At 47.0% G+C, this 16,028-nt stretch overlaps 1 protein-coding gene across 7 annotated transcripts in view; it reads right to left on the reverse strand.

The window, feature by feature from the left end:
• The window catches only part of GLI3 (GLI family zinc finger 3), a 223,574-nt gene that overhangs the window by 80,591 nt on the left and 126,955 nt on the right, over positions 1 to 16,028 (reverse strand). For all 7 annotated transcript variants that reach the window (XM_056520514.1, XM_056520513.1, XM_056520512.1 and 4 more), the window contains one exon: positions 15,197 to 15,302. In XM_056520514.1, coding sequence (XP_056376489.1) covers positions 15,197 to 15,302 — 106 coding nt within the window. The remainder of the gene's footprint in view (positions 1 to 15,196; positions 15,303 to 16,028) is intronic.

Below are 16,028 nucleotides of genomic sequence, written 5' to 3' on the forward strand. Positions count from 1 at the left end.
GTAATATGCAACCTTCCTAATGTGGGGGAACTGCTACCTTCCTAATGTGGGGGAACTGCTAATTTCCTACTGCTACCTTTCTAATGTGGGGAACATGCTACCTTCCTAATGTGGGGAAACCGCTACCTTCCTAATGTTGGGAAACCCCTACCTTCCTAATGTGGGGAACATGCAACCTTCCTAATGTGGGGAAACTGCTACCTTCCTAATGTGGGAAACATGCTACCTTCCTAATGTCGGGAAACCGCTACCTTCCTAATGTGGGGAACATGATACCTTCCTAATGTGGGGAATATGCAACTTTCCTAATTTGGGGAAACTGCTACCTTCCTAATGTGGGGAAACTGCTACCTTCCTAATGGGGGGAAACTGCTACCTTCCTAATGTGGGGAACATGCTACCTTCCTAATGTGGGGAAACCACTACCTTACTAATGTGGGGAAACCACTACCTTCTTAATGTGGGGAACATGCAACCTTCCTAATGTGGTGAAACTGTTACCTTCCTAATGTGGGGAAACTGCTGTCTACCTAATGTTACCACCCCCCCCCCCCCAAAAGAAGCACCCCCATCATCCGTCAGCTCATGCTATTACCACAGGGGGGTAGGGGGAATGAGGTTGTTGGAGGTGGATGATGGGAGTGCTACTGCTGGTGGGGGGTGTTGCTGGTGGATGATGAGGGGCGCATGATGGGGGCATTATATGTGAGAAGCGCATGATGGGGGCATTATATGTGAGAAGCGCATGATGGGGGCATTATATGTGAGGGGCGCATGATGGGGGCATTATATGTGAGGGGCGCATGATGGGGGCATTATATGTGAGGGGCGCATGATGGGCGCATTATATGTGAGGGGCGTATGATGGGATATTATATTTGAGGGGCGCATGATGGGGGGCATTATATGTGAGGGGCATACGATAGGGTGTAATATGAATATACTATAACATATAGCATAAATATAGAATGAAAATGGGGGTGGAGTGGCTCCTGTTATGCTTATATCAGTATAGACCTGGGCAACCCAATATTGGCACCTATACCCAAGGTGCAAAAAGAAAATAGAAATTAGACCAGAAACAATTGGGGCTCAAAGGTCAAGGATAGTGGACACAATAGGTAGGTAAGTATAAAATATTAGTAATTTATTGGTGATCTAATGAGATATAGTAAGTAGTGACACCAGTGATTCACAGGGCCCTTGTGATATCACGGTATACACTAAATGTATAAAAACAATAATTAATAGATGTGACCATCACAGAAAATATCAAATATAAAAATAGGATGCAACAAATTAAAAATAGTAATTCATATTACACTCAGTCCTCCTGGGTAGTGTAGAGCTGCCTAAAACTCAGAAATGTTCATATAGTCCGCAGCAATGATCCAAAATCACAATACAAGCAGGAAAAATAGTATTGGAGGCTTTATAACTGATGAAACCCGTGGTAACAGTCTGCTTGTCCTTAATTATGTGATAGCACATAATGCCTGATGATGGCTACTGTATTCAACATCATTCGGTAGGGATTAAATAGTAAATTGTCGGCATAAATAGAACTGATACAATGATGCAGTCTCTAGAGCAGTAACACAGAGCTGATATAATGTTGCAGTCTATAAAATAGTAGCAGTCTATAGAATAGTAGCGTACAACCAGCACTTGTGTAATAATATCAACGATACTTTGTATCTCACCACTCCGGAGCTGCTGCGATGAATACAGCAGGGATCGCCTCTAAATGTCAGCGATCTTCCAGGTGACCTCTCGAGCGTGAGATAACACTGCCGGAGACTCTGCCGTCTCCCAGAGTGGCAGTGTTAGGTGGCGATGGGCCTCCGGTCACGGTCCTGCAGCATCAGGTAGCGGTGGGTCTTCAATCACGGTCCTGCAGCGCTTCAATGGCTGGGTAAGTGTAGATGCCGGCGGCGTCCTCGTGGCAGCGAGGCGCGCGTATGACAGGCTAGGTAGCGGGTATATGCCGCTGTTTAGGTCAGCGTGGTGACAGGGCAGTAGATGGTATTATGGTGGTCACAATGTCCTTTACAGGGGTGCTGGACGCATTTCAAAACTATCGCAGTTTTTTCTTCAGCAGCAATAATGCACTATATACATTATTGCTGCTGAAGAAAAACTACACTTACCCAGCCATTGAAGCGCTGCTGCAGGACCGTGATTGAAGACCCACCGCTACCTGATGCTGCAGGACCGTGACCGGATGCCCATCACCTTCTAACACTGCCACTCTGGGAGACGGCCGAGTCTCCGGCAGTGTTATCTCACGCTCGAGAGGTCACCTGGAAGATCGCTGACATTTAGAGGCGATCCCCGATGTATTCATTGCAGCAGCTCCGGAGTGCTGAGATACAAAGTATCGTTGATATTATTACACAAGTGCTGGTTGTACGCTACTATTCTATAGACTGCTACTATTTTATAGACTGCAACATTATATCAGCTCTGTGCTACTGCTCTAGAGACTGCATCATTGTATCAGTTCTATTTATGCAGACAATATACTATTTAATCCCTATGTTGTTGAATACAGTAGCCATCATCAGGCATTATTTGCTATCACATAATTAAGGACAAGCAGACTGTTACCACGGGTTTCATCAGTTATAAAGCCTCCAATACTATTTTTCCTGCCTGTATTGTGATTTTGGATCATTGCTGCGGACTATATGAACATTTCTGAGTTTTAGGCAGCTCAGGAGGAGGACTTAGTGTAATATTAATTCAGGAGGACTGAGTGTAATATTACCCAGGAGGACTGAGTGTAATATTAATTACTATTTTTAATTTGTTGCATCCTATTTTTATATTTGGTATTTTCTGTAATGGTCACATCTATTAATTGTTTTTATACATTTAGTGTATACCGTGATATCACAAGGGCCCTGTGAATCACTGGTGTCACTACTTACTATATCTTATTAGATCACCAATAAATTATTAATATTTTATACTTACCTACCTATTGTGTCCACTATCCTTGACCTTTGAGCCCCAATTGTTTCTGGTCTAATATAGCATAAATATGTATAAATTATAAAATAAAGTTAACTATGGAATGAACATAATAAAGAGTACAGTATGAACAGCATGGAGTACAGCACCGTATAAATGCATTTCATTTGGAGGCTGGCTCAGTGTAGAGTATGACTACACAGTCACTGATGCTGTACTGATCATGAGAGGCGTCTTTGTGTTAGGGAAAACTTTGTTACAGTTCAGTGCATCATCGGCCATTGCAACAGGTTTGACAGCCATCTATAGAAGCGGCCTGCTTCAGGTTCACTGCTTGTGAATACATGAGTTCATTTCTAATACTGATGACTGCCGCACAAAGAACACAGGCATATTTTCCAAGGCGTGTGCAGCAAATCCCCCAATGTACAGTTTATATAGCGTTTGCATTCTTTATTGCTTATGATTCATTACATATCTTAGAACAATTTCAGCAGTTTTTCACATACAAGTTATCTTCTTTACAATATACATTATGGTATGGGTTTTATCAGATTCAATAATTCAGTAGACTTTAAAACTGGATAATCTTCTGCCTCTGATTTCTGGAATTCTTACATTCAGTAGTGTACAAGCTGATATTTCTTGGGGTTGTCTTATTTAGAAAACCAATATGTTTGAATACTTCATTGGGGAGTTCTAAGTTTTTAGAGTAGGGCCCTATTCTAGAATCCTATTTTATCAACTAGGTAAATAGCATCTCTGGATGACTGGGCAGATCCATACAGCCATACTGCAGCTCACTAAGTGTCTTATGCTTAATTTATCCTGTTGTGGTGCTGTAAGGGAATTGCACACCAGCTGATGTTTTCTCCCAATGCTTACAAATGTTTTATGGGGGTCCCAACAGCGGAATACGCTGTCATTAGTTTGTCAAAGGTAAAGCCTTCTAACAAAAAGTCATCATCCAAAGCAAACAATCACTATTGGAAGAACTCAAGCTAAGCATTTCAGCACCATACTCACCAAGCATCAGGTAGCTGCTAATATGAGCAGTGCATAGCATGTGCAATGATAAAACATAATAAGGTGATTTATCACAGGATAAACCTTCCAAGTAATAAATCTATCAAGATGTTTGGAAATATGAGCAGTCTCTGTAAGAGGCTTTCTAAAGCAAACCACGCTACTAAAATAATAACTTTTACCTTTTGTGTTTATGTCATATTCTATATATGTATGGATTAGTTCTTATTATCATCTGTAGACTTGAAATTATCTGACTATTCAACTACTACGGCTGCAAAACAAAGGCAGGTTAATTTGTGATTTCCCTGCATATTCACAAGCAAATGAGTTGTCATTCAGTTAATATGGAGCATATTTTATGTTATGAGATTTTAGTTTAATCTAATCATTTCTGATGAAGTCTTAAGACGTGCTTGTTAGACTAAAAGCAGCTGTAAGAGCAAAGACACATAAAGAAGGGAGAATTTAACAATGGAAAACAAATGAGAAATTGCAATTCTTCCCAATGCTTAATCTTGGACTTGGAAATTTCTGCACCAAAATGATACTACATACTTTAAATTCTGTTCACAATCTGAGCTTTTTGTTGCAAAATATATAACAATTTCTGTGTTACCTGTATTACTGCTAGTGTACAGTTCTGATCTTTTTCATAGTTTATAGCTGGTATTAACTAATTATCATCTAATTAAATGTCTATCAATGAGTGGCTGTCACCCTGCAGATATGGCCCGGCCACCTTTGACAGGGTCAACTATATATTCAACAATACTACACTTGCTCTGCCACTGCAGGGAAATATATTGCTACTTGTATCTTTTTCTGGCCACATCAGCTAACTGAACAGAGTTTGGATTTGTTTACATCAGTCTCGGCCCTTAAAGGGGTTGTCTGGGATTAGAACAATGCTGCTTCTTTCTAGCATAAACAACACCTCTCCTGTTCACAGGTTGTGTTTGATATTGCAGTTCGGCTTCATTGAAAGTAATGTGACTTAGCTGCAGTAGTACACACAACCTGTGGACAGAAGTGGTGCTGTTTTTGCAAAAAAGAAACATAGTTTTTCTAATCCTGGACAACCCCTTCAAACTGGTCATACAGATTACAATCATGTTGTCCAAACCTGCTGATTTTGGTGAGATTGGCTTGCCATCTAATGTGTATGGTGGTCTTCTAACTCTCCCCCAAGGGCTGATGTCAGTGGAGATAAGAACTGGGCAGTTGGATTTATCTCAAGGAGATAAGTCACTGCCAGAGGTGTCTGGCAGTGGTTTTCTCTGCTCTGATCTGCTATCATGAAAATGATATGCCTGTTCATCCAAATGTTCATGTCTATGTGTGGATGTGGAGAGATAGCTGTCTGTTGAACAAGTGTTTGACCACAGCTACCTGAAATATATTGCTAGCCTTTTTAGATTTTTCTATTATTTATCAACATATCATCTGTTAATTCTCATATAGCAAGTACATGTTTCTATGATAAATTTCATAAGTGAAAATACCTTCTTTAAAATAAACTACTAGTATATCTTTACTTTAACTTAATAATCCTATGGCACAGATCCATTTCTTTCCTTCAGGTAAAAGTACTCTCCTATCGCAGCCCAGTAATGGCTAGACTAGAGCAAACATCATTAGATGAGCACAGTACTTGAGCAGGAGTTAGGACTGTTCATATCCATTAATTCTACTCACAGAGGAAGATTTGTTTAGTAAGAACCTCATTCATCTTCTTCTCCGTTATAATTACTGAGTGAGTAAAGACTACAAAGATGGAACACAACTACAACAAGTCCCTAAAGCCAAATGTAAGTAAAATGACAGAAATTGTCTAAGTATTAGTACACAGTGCTGTTAACGTCAATGGATGCACATACTTATTCCTTATAAGACTATGATGGCTGCTACATTTATTTATTTGTTTATATATTGAGGAATAATTAATACATACTCAATGAGCATATACTTCTCAAGGTATCTTTTCAGAATAAGCTGTCCTGTGTGAATACATGAGGAGTTGCACTATTTCTGACCATATAACTTCTAACATATAACACCTAGTATCTTTACAGTCCCTCTCTCTCTGCCTCTGCTCTCTGAATTCATTGGCCCTAAATCTCTCCAATCTTTTGGTGAACTACTTATCCATCTTTTAAACACTGGGTGTATTTGAGCTGATCAAGTGAATGAAAGTTTAGCAATGGCAGTAGAGGGCAGAGGAAAGAAGCTTAATAGGAGGAGAAAGAAGCACTTTTCTATTATAAGACATTTTACAAAGTTTCCTGCTGCAGAGTTCTTCAATCAAGACTGTCTCCTTAATTAAAGATGAGGCTTTGCTGCATTTTAATTTAACTGTAAGGGGTTTGTTGGTTGAAAAACATGTCTCTTAGAAGTGCCCAGGCTGGCCTAACAAAAAAAATGCCCACAGGAAATTTAGCTAATAATTGAACACATCAATGACCCACCTGAGTCTGAGATAATTTACTTGTGTGGAGATCAGTAGGGACCCATGAATTCCCAAAAATAGAGAAAAAAATAATATACAGTAGAATCTCTCTGGACACCTCCCAATAGGGGACACCTCCCAATAGGGGACACCTCCCAATAGCAGACAGTTTTGAAATCCCCAGCAGAGTCCCATAAGACTTAATGTATTTGCACCCTCCGAATAGGGGACATTCCCAATAGCGGACGCGGACACATCAAATAGGGGACAATAGGTCCCAAAACACTCCCAATAGGGGACAAAACACTCCCAATAGGGGACCAAAAAATCCCAATAGGGGACAAAAAAAACTCCCAATAGGGGACAACCAGGCTTATGTGCCAGCCCTACCTTGTATACAAAGCTGCTATCAGGGGTACAGCCAATACCCCAGTAAGGGGCCCAGGCCCCCACTGCACCCCCTTGCAGAAGCCTCAGCACATATTTTTGTCATATCCCAACCCCACATCCCGACCTCCTATCCCATCCTCCTATCTCGACCTCCTGTCCCGTCCTCCTATCCCGTCCTTCTATCCCATCCTCCTATCCTGTCTTCCTACCCTGACCTCCTATCCCTACCTCCTATCCCGACCTACAATCCCGTCCTCCTATCCCGACCTCCTATCCCGGCCTCCTATCCCGGCCTCCTATCCCGGCCTCCTTTCCCATTCCTCTTATCTCAACCTCCTATCTCGACCTCCTATCCCATCCTACTATCCCGACCTCCTATCCAGACCTCATATCCCGTCCTCCTATCCCGTCCTCCTTTCCCGTCCTCATATCTCGATCTCCTATCTTGACCTTCTATCCCGCCCTCCTATCTCGACCTCCTATCCCCACCTCCTATCCAGACCTCCTATCCCATCCTCCGATCCCGTCCTCCGATCCCGTTCTCCTATCCCGTCCTCCTATCCCGACCTCCTATCCCGACCTCCTATCTGTTACGTCGAGCGCTCCGGGTCCCTGCTCCTCCCCGGAGCGCTCGCGGCGTTCCTCTCTCTGCAGCGCCCCGGTCAGACCCGCTAACTGGGAGCGCTGCACTGACACTGCCGGCGGGGATGCGATTCGCATAGCAGGACGCGCCCGCTCGCGAATCGCATCCCAAGTCACTCACCTGTCCCGGTCCCCGGCTGTCACGTCCTGTCGCGCGCGTCTCCGCTCCTTAGGGCGCGTGCGCGCCAGCTCTCTAAGATTTAAAGGGCCTTCTCAGCAGTCAGCGAGGTTGAGCCGTTGCCGGTGGATACGACTTGGTTGCTACCGCCGCAGCAAGACCATCCTGCTTTGTGGTGGGCTCTGGTGAATACCAGTAGCAACCTAGAACCGGTCCACCGACACGGTCCACGCCAATCCCTCGCTGACACAGAGGATCCACATCCAGCCTGCCGAATCCTAACAGTAGATCCGGCCATGGATCCCGCTGAGGTCCCGCTGCCAGTTGTCGCTGACCTTACCACGGTGGTCGCCCAGCAGTCTCAACAGATAGAGCAACTAGGACAACAGTTCGCCCAACAAGGACAGCAGCTGTCGCAGTTAACCGCCATGCTACAGCAACTTCTGCCACAGCTACAGCAGCAACCATCTCCTCTGCCAGCTCCTGCACCTCCTCCGCAGCGAGTGCCCGCTCCTGGCCTTCGCTTGTCCCTGCCAGACAAATTTGATGGGGACTCTAGACTCTGCCGTGGTTTCCTGTTACAATGTTCCCTACATTTAGAGATGTTGTCGGACCAATTTCCTACAGAACGGTCGAAGGTGGCTTTCGTGGTTAGTCTCCTGTCTGGGAAGGCCCTGTCATGGGCCACACCGCTCTGGGACCGCAATGATCCTGTCACTGCCACTGTACAGTCCTTCTTCACTGAGGTTAGTAGTGTCTTCGAGGAACCAGCCCGAGCTTCTTCTGCCGAAACTGCCTTGCTGAACCTGGTCCAGGGAAATTCTTCTGTAGGCGAATACGCCATCCAATTTCGTACCCTTGCCTCTGAATTATCGTACTCTCGCCTCCGCCGCGACCTTTAAAAAAGGCCTATCCAGTAACATCAAGGATGTGCTGACCGCACAAGAAATTCCTGCCAACCTGCATGAACTTATCCATTTGGCCACCCGCACTGACATGCGTTTTTCTGAAAGACACCAGGAGCTCCGCCAGGAAAAAGACCTTGATCTCTGGGCACCTCTCTCACAGTATCCTTTGCAATCTACCCCTGTGCCTCCCGCCGAGGAGGCTATGCAAGTGGATCGGTCTCGCTTGACCCATGAAGAGAGGACTCGCCGCAGAGATAAAAATGTATGTCTGTACTGCGCTAGTACCGAACATTTATTGGTGGATTGCCCTATTCGTCCTCCACGTCTGGGAAACGCACGCACCCAACTCACGTGGGAGTGGCGTCTCTTGGTATGAAGTCTGCTTCTCCACGTCTCACTGTGCCCGTGCGGATTTCTCCTTCTGCCAACTCCTCCTCCTCAGCTGTGGCCTTCTTGGATTCTGGTTCTGCGGGAAATTTCATTTTGGCCTCTTTTGTTGATAAGTTCGACATCCCTGTGACCCGTCTCGTCAAGCCGCTCTACATTTCCTCGGTCAACGAATAAAATTGGACTGCACTGTGCGTTACTGCACAGAACCCCTGCTCATGAGATTTGGCCTGCATCACGAAAAAATTTTATTTTTTGTTTTGCCCGGCTGCACCTCTGAAGTCCTCCTCGGCCTGCCATGGCTCCAACGCCACTCTCCTACCCTTGACTGGACCACCGGGAAGATCAAGAGCTGGGGTGCCTCTTGCCACAAAAAATGCCTCACGTCTGCTCCCAGTCCCGTTAGTCAAACCTCAGTGTCTCCTCCTATACCTGGTCTCCCCAAGGCCTATCAGGACTATGCCGAGTTTTTTTTGCAATAAACGAGCAGAGATTTTGCCTCCTCATAGCCCCCGTCCTGGTAACACTCTGCCCCATGCCAAGCTTCACCCTCTGCCCCCCCTCCCCATTCCCACTCCTTCTGAACTGCCTGCCTTTGATGAGTTTACCCAGGACTTCTCTGTCTTCCAGAAGGAAACTCTACAATCGCTCCCAATGTCCTCGTCCCATGTGAAGCGACAACCGGACAAAAAGAGGGGGAGACCTAAGGGGGGGGTACTGTTACGCCGAGCGCTCCGGGTCCCTGCTCCTCCCCGGAGTGCTCGCGGCGTTCCTCTCTCTGCAGTGCCCCGGTCAGACCCGCTGACTGGGAGCGCTGCACTGACACTGCCGGCGGGGATGCGATTCGCATAGCGGGATGCGCCCGCTCAAGAATCGCATCCCAAGTCACTCACCTGTCCCGGTCCCCGGCTGTCACGTCCTGGCGCGCACGGCTCCGCTCCTTAGGGCGCGCACGCGCCAGCTCTCTAAGATTTAAAGGGACAGTGCACCAATGATTGGTGCCTGGCCCAATCAGTCTAATTAGCTTCCACCTGTGCACTTCCCTATATAACCTCACTTCCCCTTCCCTTCCTTGCCGGATCTTGTTGCCCTTATGCCTAGTGAAAGCGTTTTCAGTGTTTGCCTTACCAGTGTTCCTGACCTCTTGCTATCTCCATTGACTACGAACCTTGCCGCCTGCCCCGACCTTCTGCTACCTCTGACCTTGCCTCTGTCTAGTCCTTCTGTCCCACGCCTTCTCAGCAGTCAGCGAGGTTGAGCCGTTGCCGGTGGATATGACCTGGTTGCTACCGTCGCAGCAAGACCATCCCGCTTTGCAGCAGGCTCTGGTGAATACCAGTAGCAACCTAGAACCGGTCCACCGACACGGTCCACGCCAGTCCCTCGCTGACACAGAGGATCCACATCCAGCCTGCCGAATCCTAACACTATCCCGACCACCTATCCCAACCTCCTATCCCATCCTCCTATCTCGTCTTCATGTCGACCTCCTATCCCGACCTCCTATCCCGACCTCCTAACCCGTCTTCATATCCCGTCCTCATATCTCGACCTCCTATCCCGACCCGTAATATGTGTACCAGATATTGAAATAGCTCCAGCAGTACGGAAATGATATGCGAACATACATTTCCCCTTGATTTGCATGGGACTTTAAACAAAAACCCCGACCCTAACAAATGGGGGTAGTTAAGGGTTAAATTAGCTATCCTATATTTTAAGTGGACATATAAGTAACATGTGACCAAGTATTATCGAAATATCTCCAGCCGTTTGGAAGTTATGCAGAAACATTTATTTCCCATTGACTTGTATGGGACTTTAAACATAAACCCCGCCCCTGGCAAATGGGGGTGAGTAAGGGTTAAATCACCTATCCTATGTTTGTTGGTGACATATAAGTAACATGTGTGCCAAGTTTCATGTTAATATCTTTAGCCGTTTGAAAGTTTTTGTGGAACATACATACATACACACACACGTTGAGTTTTATATATATATATATATAGATTGCACTATGGAGTGCGTACAGTACAGTATTCTGTCATTTAGAAAGATTTTTTAGCTTTTTTTCCCAATAAGGGACATCTCTTAAAAGCGGACACTTTTTTATTCCCAGTGAGTGTCCACTATTGGGAGATTCTACTGTGTGTGTGTATGTATATATATGTATATATATATATATATATATATATATATATATATATATATATATATATATATATAGTACAGACCAAAAGTTTGGACAAACCTTCTCATTCAGAGTTTTCTTTATTTTCATTACTGTGAAAATTGTAGATTCACATTGAAGGCATCAAAACTATGAATTAACACATGTGGAATTATATACATAACAAAAAAGTGTGAAACAACTGAAAATATGTCATATTCTAGGTTCTTCAAAGTGGCCACCTTTTGCTTTGATTACTGCTTTGCACACTCTTGGCACTCTCTTGTTGAGCTTCAAGAGGTAGTCACCTGAAATGGTTTTCACTTCACAGGTGTTGTTACGCCTAGCGCTCCGGGTCCCCGCTCCTCCCCGGAGCGCTCACGGCGTCTTTCTCCCTGCAGCGCCCCGGTCAGTCCTGCTGACCGGGAGCGCTGCACTGTGTTGGCCGTTGGGGATGCGATTCGCACAGCGGGACGCGCCCGCTCGCGAATCGCATCCCAGGTCACTTACCCGTCCCGGTCCCCTGCTGTCATGTGCTGGCGCGCGCGGCTCCGCTCTCTAGGGCGCGCGCGCGCCAGCTCTCTGAGACTTAAAGGGCCAGTGCACCAATGATTGGTGCCTGGCCCAATTAGCTTAATTGGCTCCCACCTGCTCCCTGCCTTTATCTAGTCTCCTCCCTTGCACTCCCTTGCCGGATCTTGTTGCCTTGTGCCAGTGAAAGCGTTTAGTGTGTCCAAAGCCTGTGTACCTGAACTTCTGCTACCCATCCTGACTACGAACCTTGCCGCCTGCCCCCGACCTTCTGCTACGTCTGACCTTGCTTCTGCCTACTCCCTTGTACCGCGCCTATCTTCAGCAGCCAGAGAGGTGAGCCGTTGCTAGTGGATACGACCTGGTCACTACCGCCGCAGCAAGACCATCCCGCTTTGCGGCGGGCTCTGGTGAAAACCAGTAGTGGCTTAGAACCGGTCCACTAGCACGGTCCACGCCAATCCCTCTCTGGCACAGAGGATCCACTACCTGGAAGCCGAATCGTGACAGTAGATCCGGCCATGGATCCCGCTGAGGTGCCGCTGCCAAGTCTCGCTGATCTTCCCACGGTGGTCGCTCAGCAATCGCAGCAGATTGCCCAACAAGGACAGCAGCTGTCGCAGTTGACCGCCATGTTACAGCAGATTCTGCCTCTGCTACAGCAACAACCATCTCCTCCGCCAGCTCCTGCACCTCCTCCGCAGCGAGTGGCCGCTCCTAACCTCCGCTTGTCCCTGCCGGACAAATTTGATGGGGACTCCAGACTCTGCCGTGGATTTTTGTCTCAGTGTTCCCTGCATATGGAGATGTTGTCAGACTTGTTTCCTACAGAACGGTCTAAGGTGGCGTTCGTAGTAAGTCTTCTTTCAGGAAAGGCCTTGTCTTGGGCCACACCGCTCTGGGACCGCAATGATCCTGCCACAGCCACAGTCCAGTCCTTCTTTGCTGAAGTCCGAAGTGTCTTTGAGGAACCTGCCCGAGCCTCTTCTGCTGAGACTGCCTTGCTGAACCTGGTCCAGGGTAATTCTTCCGTTGGCGAGTACGCCATACAATTCCGTACTTTTGCTTCTGAACTATCCTGGAATAATGAGGCTCTCTGCGCGACCTTTAAAAAAGGCCTATCCAGTCGCATCAAGGATGTGCTGGCCGCACGAGAGATTCCTGCCAACCTCCAAGAACTCATCCATTTGGCTACCCGCATTGACATGCGTTTTTCTGAGCGACACCAAGAGCTCCGCCAGGAAAAAGACTTAGATCTCTGGGCACCTCTCCCACAGCATCCTTTGCAGTCTTCGCCTGGGCCTCCCGCCGAGGAGGCCATGCAAGTGGATCGGTCTCGCCTGACCCAGGAAGAGAGGAATCGCCGTAGAGAAGAAAATCTCTGTCTGTACTGTGCCAGTACTGAGCATTTCTTGGTGGATTGCCCTATCCGTCCTCCACGCCTGGGAAACGCACGCACGCACCCAGCTCACGTGGGTGTGGCGTCTCTTGGTTCCAAATCTGCTCATCCACGTCTCTCGGTACCCGTGCGGATTTCTTCTTCAGCCAACTCCTCCCTCTCAGCCGTGGCCTGCTTGGACTCCGGTGCCTCTGGAAATTTTATTTTGGAGTCATTTGTTAATAAATTCAGCATCCCGGTGACCCGTCTCGTCAAGCCGCTCTACATATCCGCGGTCAACGGAGCCAGATTGGACTGCACCGTGCGTTACCGCACAGAGCCCCTCCTCATGTCTATTGGACCCCACCTTGAGAGGATTGAATTCTTCATTCTCCCCAACTGTACCTCTGAGGTCCTCCTCGGTCTGCCTTGGCTCCGGCTTCATTCCCCCACCATTGATTGGACCACCGGGGAGATCAGGAACTGGGACTCTGCCTGCCACAGGAAGTGCCTCTCCCCCCCTCCCAGTCCCGTCAGGCAAGCCTCTGTGCCTCCCCATGGTCCCCGTCCTGGTGTCACACTGCTCCGTACCAGGCCTCGCCCTCTGCCCTCCCTCCCCATTCCCACTCCGGCTGTACTGCCTGCCGTTGAGGAAACCTTCCATTCTTTCCAGGTGTCCTCATCCCAGGGGAGGCAGTTACCGGACAAAGAGAAGGGGAGACCTAAGGGGGGGGGTACTGTTACGCCTAGCGCTCCGGGTCCCCGCTCCTCCCCGGAGCGCTCACGGCGTCTTTCTCCCTGCAGCGCCCCGGTCAGTCCTGCTGACCGGGAGCGCTGCACTGTGTTGGCCGTTGGGGATGCGATTCGCACAGCGGGACGCGCCCGCTCGCGAATCGCATCCCAGGTCACTTACCCGTCCCGGTCCCCTGCTGTCATGTGCTGGCGCGCGCGGCTCCGCTCTCTAGGGCGCGCGCGCGCCAGCTCTCTGAGACTTAAAGGGCCAGTGCACCAATGATTGGTGCCTGGCCCAATTAGCTTAATTGGCTCCCACCTGCTCCCTGCCTTTATCTAGTCTCCTCCCTTGCACTCCCTTGCCGGATCTTGTTGCCTTGTGCCAGTGAAAGCGTTTAGTGTGTCCAAAGCCTGTGTACCTGAACTTCTGCTACCCATCCTGACTACGAACCTTGCCGCCTGCCCCCGACCTTCTGCTACGTCTGACCTTGCTTCTGCCTACTCCCTTGTACCGCGCCTATCTTCAGCAGCCAGAGAGGTGAGCCGTTGCTAGTGGATACGACCTGGTCACTACCGCCGCAGCAAGACCATCCCGCTTTGCGGCGGGCTCTGGTGAAAACCAGTAGTGGCTTAGAACCGGTCCACTAGCACGGTCCACGCCAATCCCTCTCTGGCACAGAGGATCCACTACCTGGAAGCCGAATCGTGACAGGTGTGCTGGTGTGGAGGAGGAGGAGGAGGTGTGATGGTGTTTTGCTGGTGACACTGTTGGGGATTTATTCAAAATTGAAGGCATACTGAACCACCATGGCTATCACAGCATCTTGCAGCGGCATGCTATTCCATCCGGTTTGTGTTTAGTTGGACCATCATTTATTTTTCAACAGGACAATGACCCCAATAACACCTTCAGGCTTTGTAAGGGCTATTTGACCAAGAAGGAGAGTGATGGGGTGCTGCGCCAGATGACCTGGCTTCCACTGTCACCGGACCTGAACCCAATCGAGATGGTTTGGGGTGAGATGGACCGCAGAGTGAAGGCAAAAAGGGCCAACAAGTGCTAAGCATCTCTGGGAACTCCTTCAAGACTGTTGGAAGACCATTTCAGGTGACTACCTCTTGAAGCTCATAAAGAGAATGCCAAGAGTTTGCAAAACAGTAATCAAAGCAAAAGGTGGCTAGAACCTAGAATATGACTATATATACACACCCTCTTTTATTTTGAATCCACTGTTTATTGTCTTGGCATGCCAAAGCACCTATTCAATTTAGTTCCATTACATGTTTTTGTTATCAGTGGTGACAGATATAGTCACCATTGAAATGGCAGCAGTGGAGGGTCAAGAGGGTGTGTAAACCTTATGTTTGTTTTTGCATGCCAGTCTAAGTACTTTTAAAAACTATTCATATTGAGAGCTATGCAAATACATACATGAGTATTATTATTATATATATTTTTTTAATTGTTACTTTTTGTAAATGTACTTACACATGCAGTGGTGGAATAGGAGAAGGTTCATAGTGATAACGCCCTTCATGATGCCTTGCATCAATTGGCACAGGGGGATGAAAAGCAGGAAACAGATGAGGTGGATCTATAAAAAAAGGAACACAAAATAAATTCAAATATAGAACAAGGTTGTTGGAAAATGTATGTGCAAGTTATACAGCATATCCCCTTCAAAAAAGCATTTTCCTGCATGCTTCCACAAAGATGAACTTTAGCTTAAGTCTTAAGTTCTATAAAGAAACTCTTGCCATTGTAAAAGCAAGTAATGTAATGCCACTCTAATACTGTCCAGCGGCATAAACTATTCTATTATGTAATAGGAGGTGTGCATAAAATGACTACAAATACACGACAGCAAGATGTTTAGTACTGTAAAATTTGAGGATCAACGAAGTAACAGTAATGTAAAGCGAAAATGATTGCCCTCCTTTTGTAAGCAGATTCTTCCACCGATAATATGAACGGGACTCGTAGAAATCTGTTGTAATCTGTGTGGGAAGCAAGTGCTGAATTCCCCTGTAGTGCAAAAACTTGGGGTAAAGTATTACACAGCTCTCGTTTTAATAAATGGAGTGCCTGTGTAACTCATGGACATGACAGATAGTACGGTTAATAGATATATACAATAGTTAAGTACTGTAAAATGCGAAGAGCAGCATTGTCCCAGACAATGGAGCTCAGCATGTCATATAGTCATTGTTACTCTAAAGGACAACCTAGTCCAGTCTAGAGTGACATGAGGTTGTGTACCCTCAAAATAACTGAACACACATCCATTAACGTATAAATATTGGCAACAAAAGTGAGCACA

The sequence above is a fragment of the Hyla sarda genome, chromosome 5 (genome assembly GCF_029499605.1).
Source record: "Hyla sarda isolate aHylSar1 chromosome 5, aHylSar1.hap1, whole genome shotgun sequence".
In the NCBI taxonomy this organism is placed as follows: domain Eukaryota; kingdom Metazoa; phylum Chordata; class Amphibia; order Anura; family Hylidae; genus Hyla; species Hyla sarda.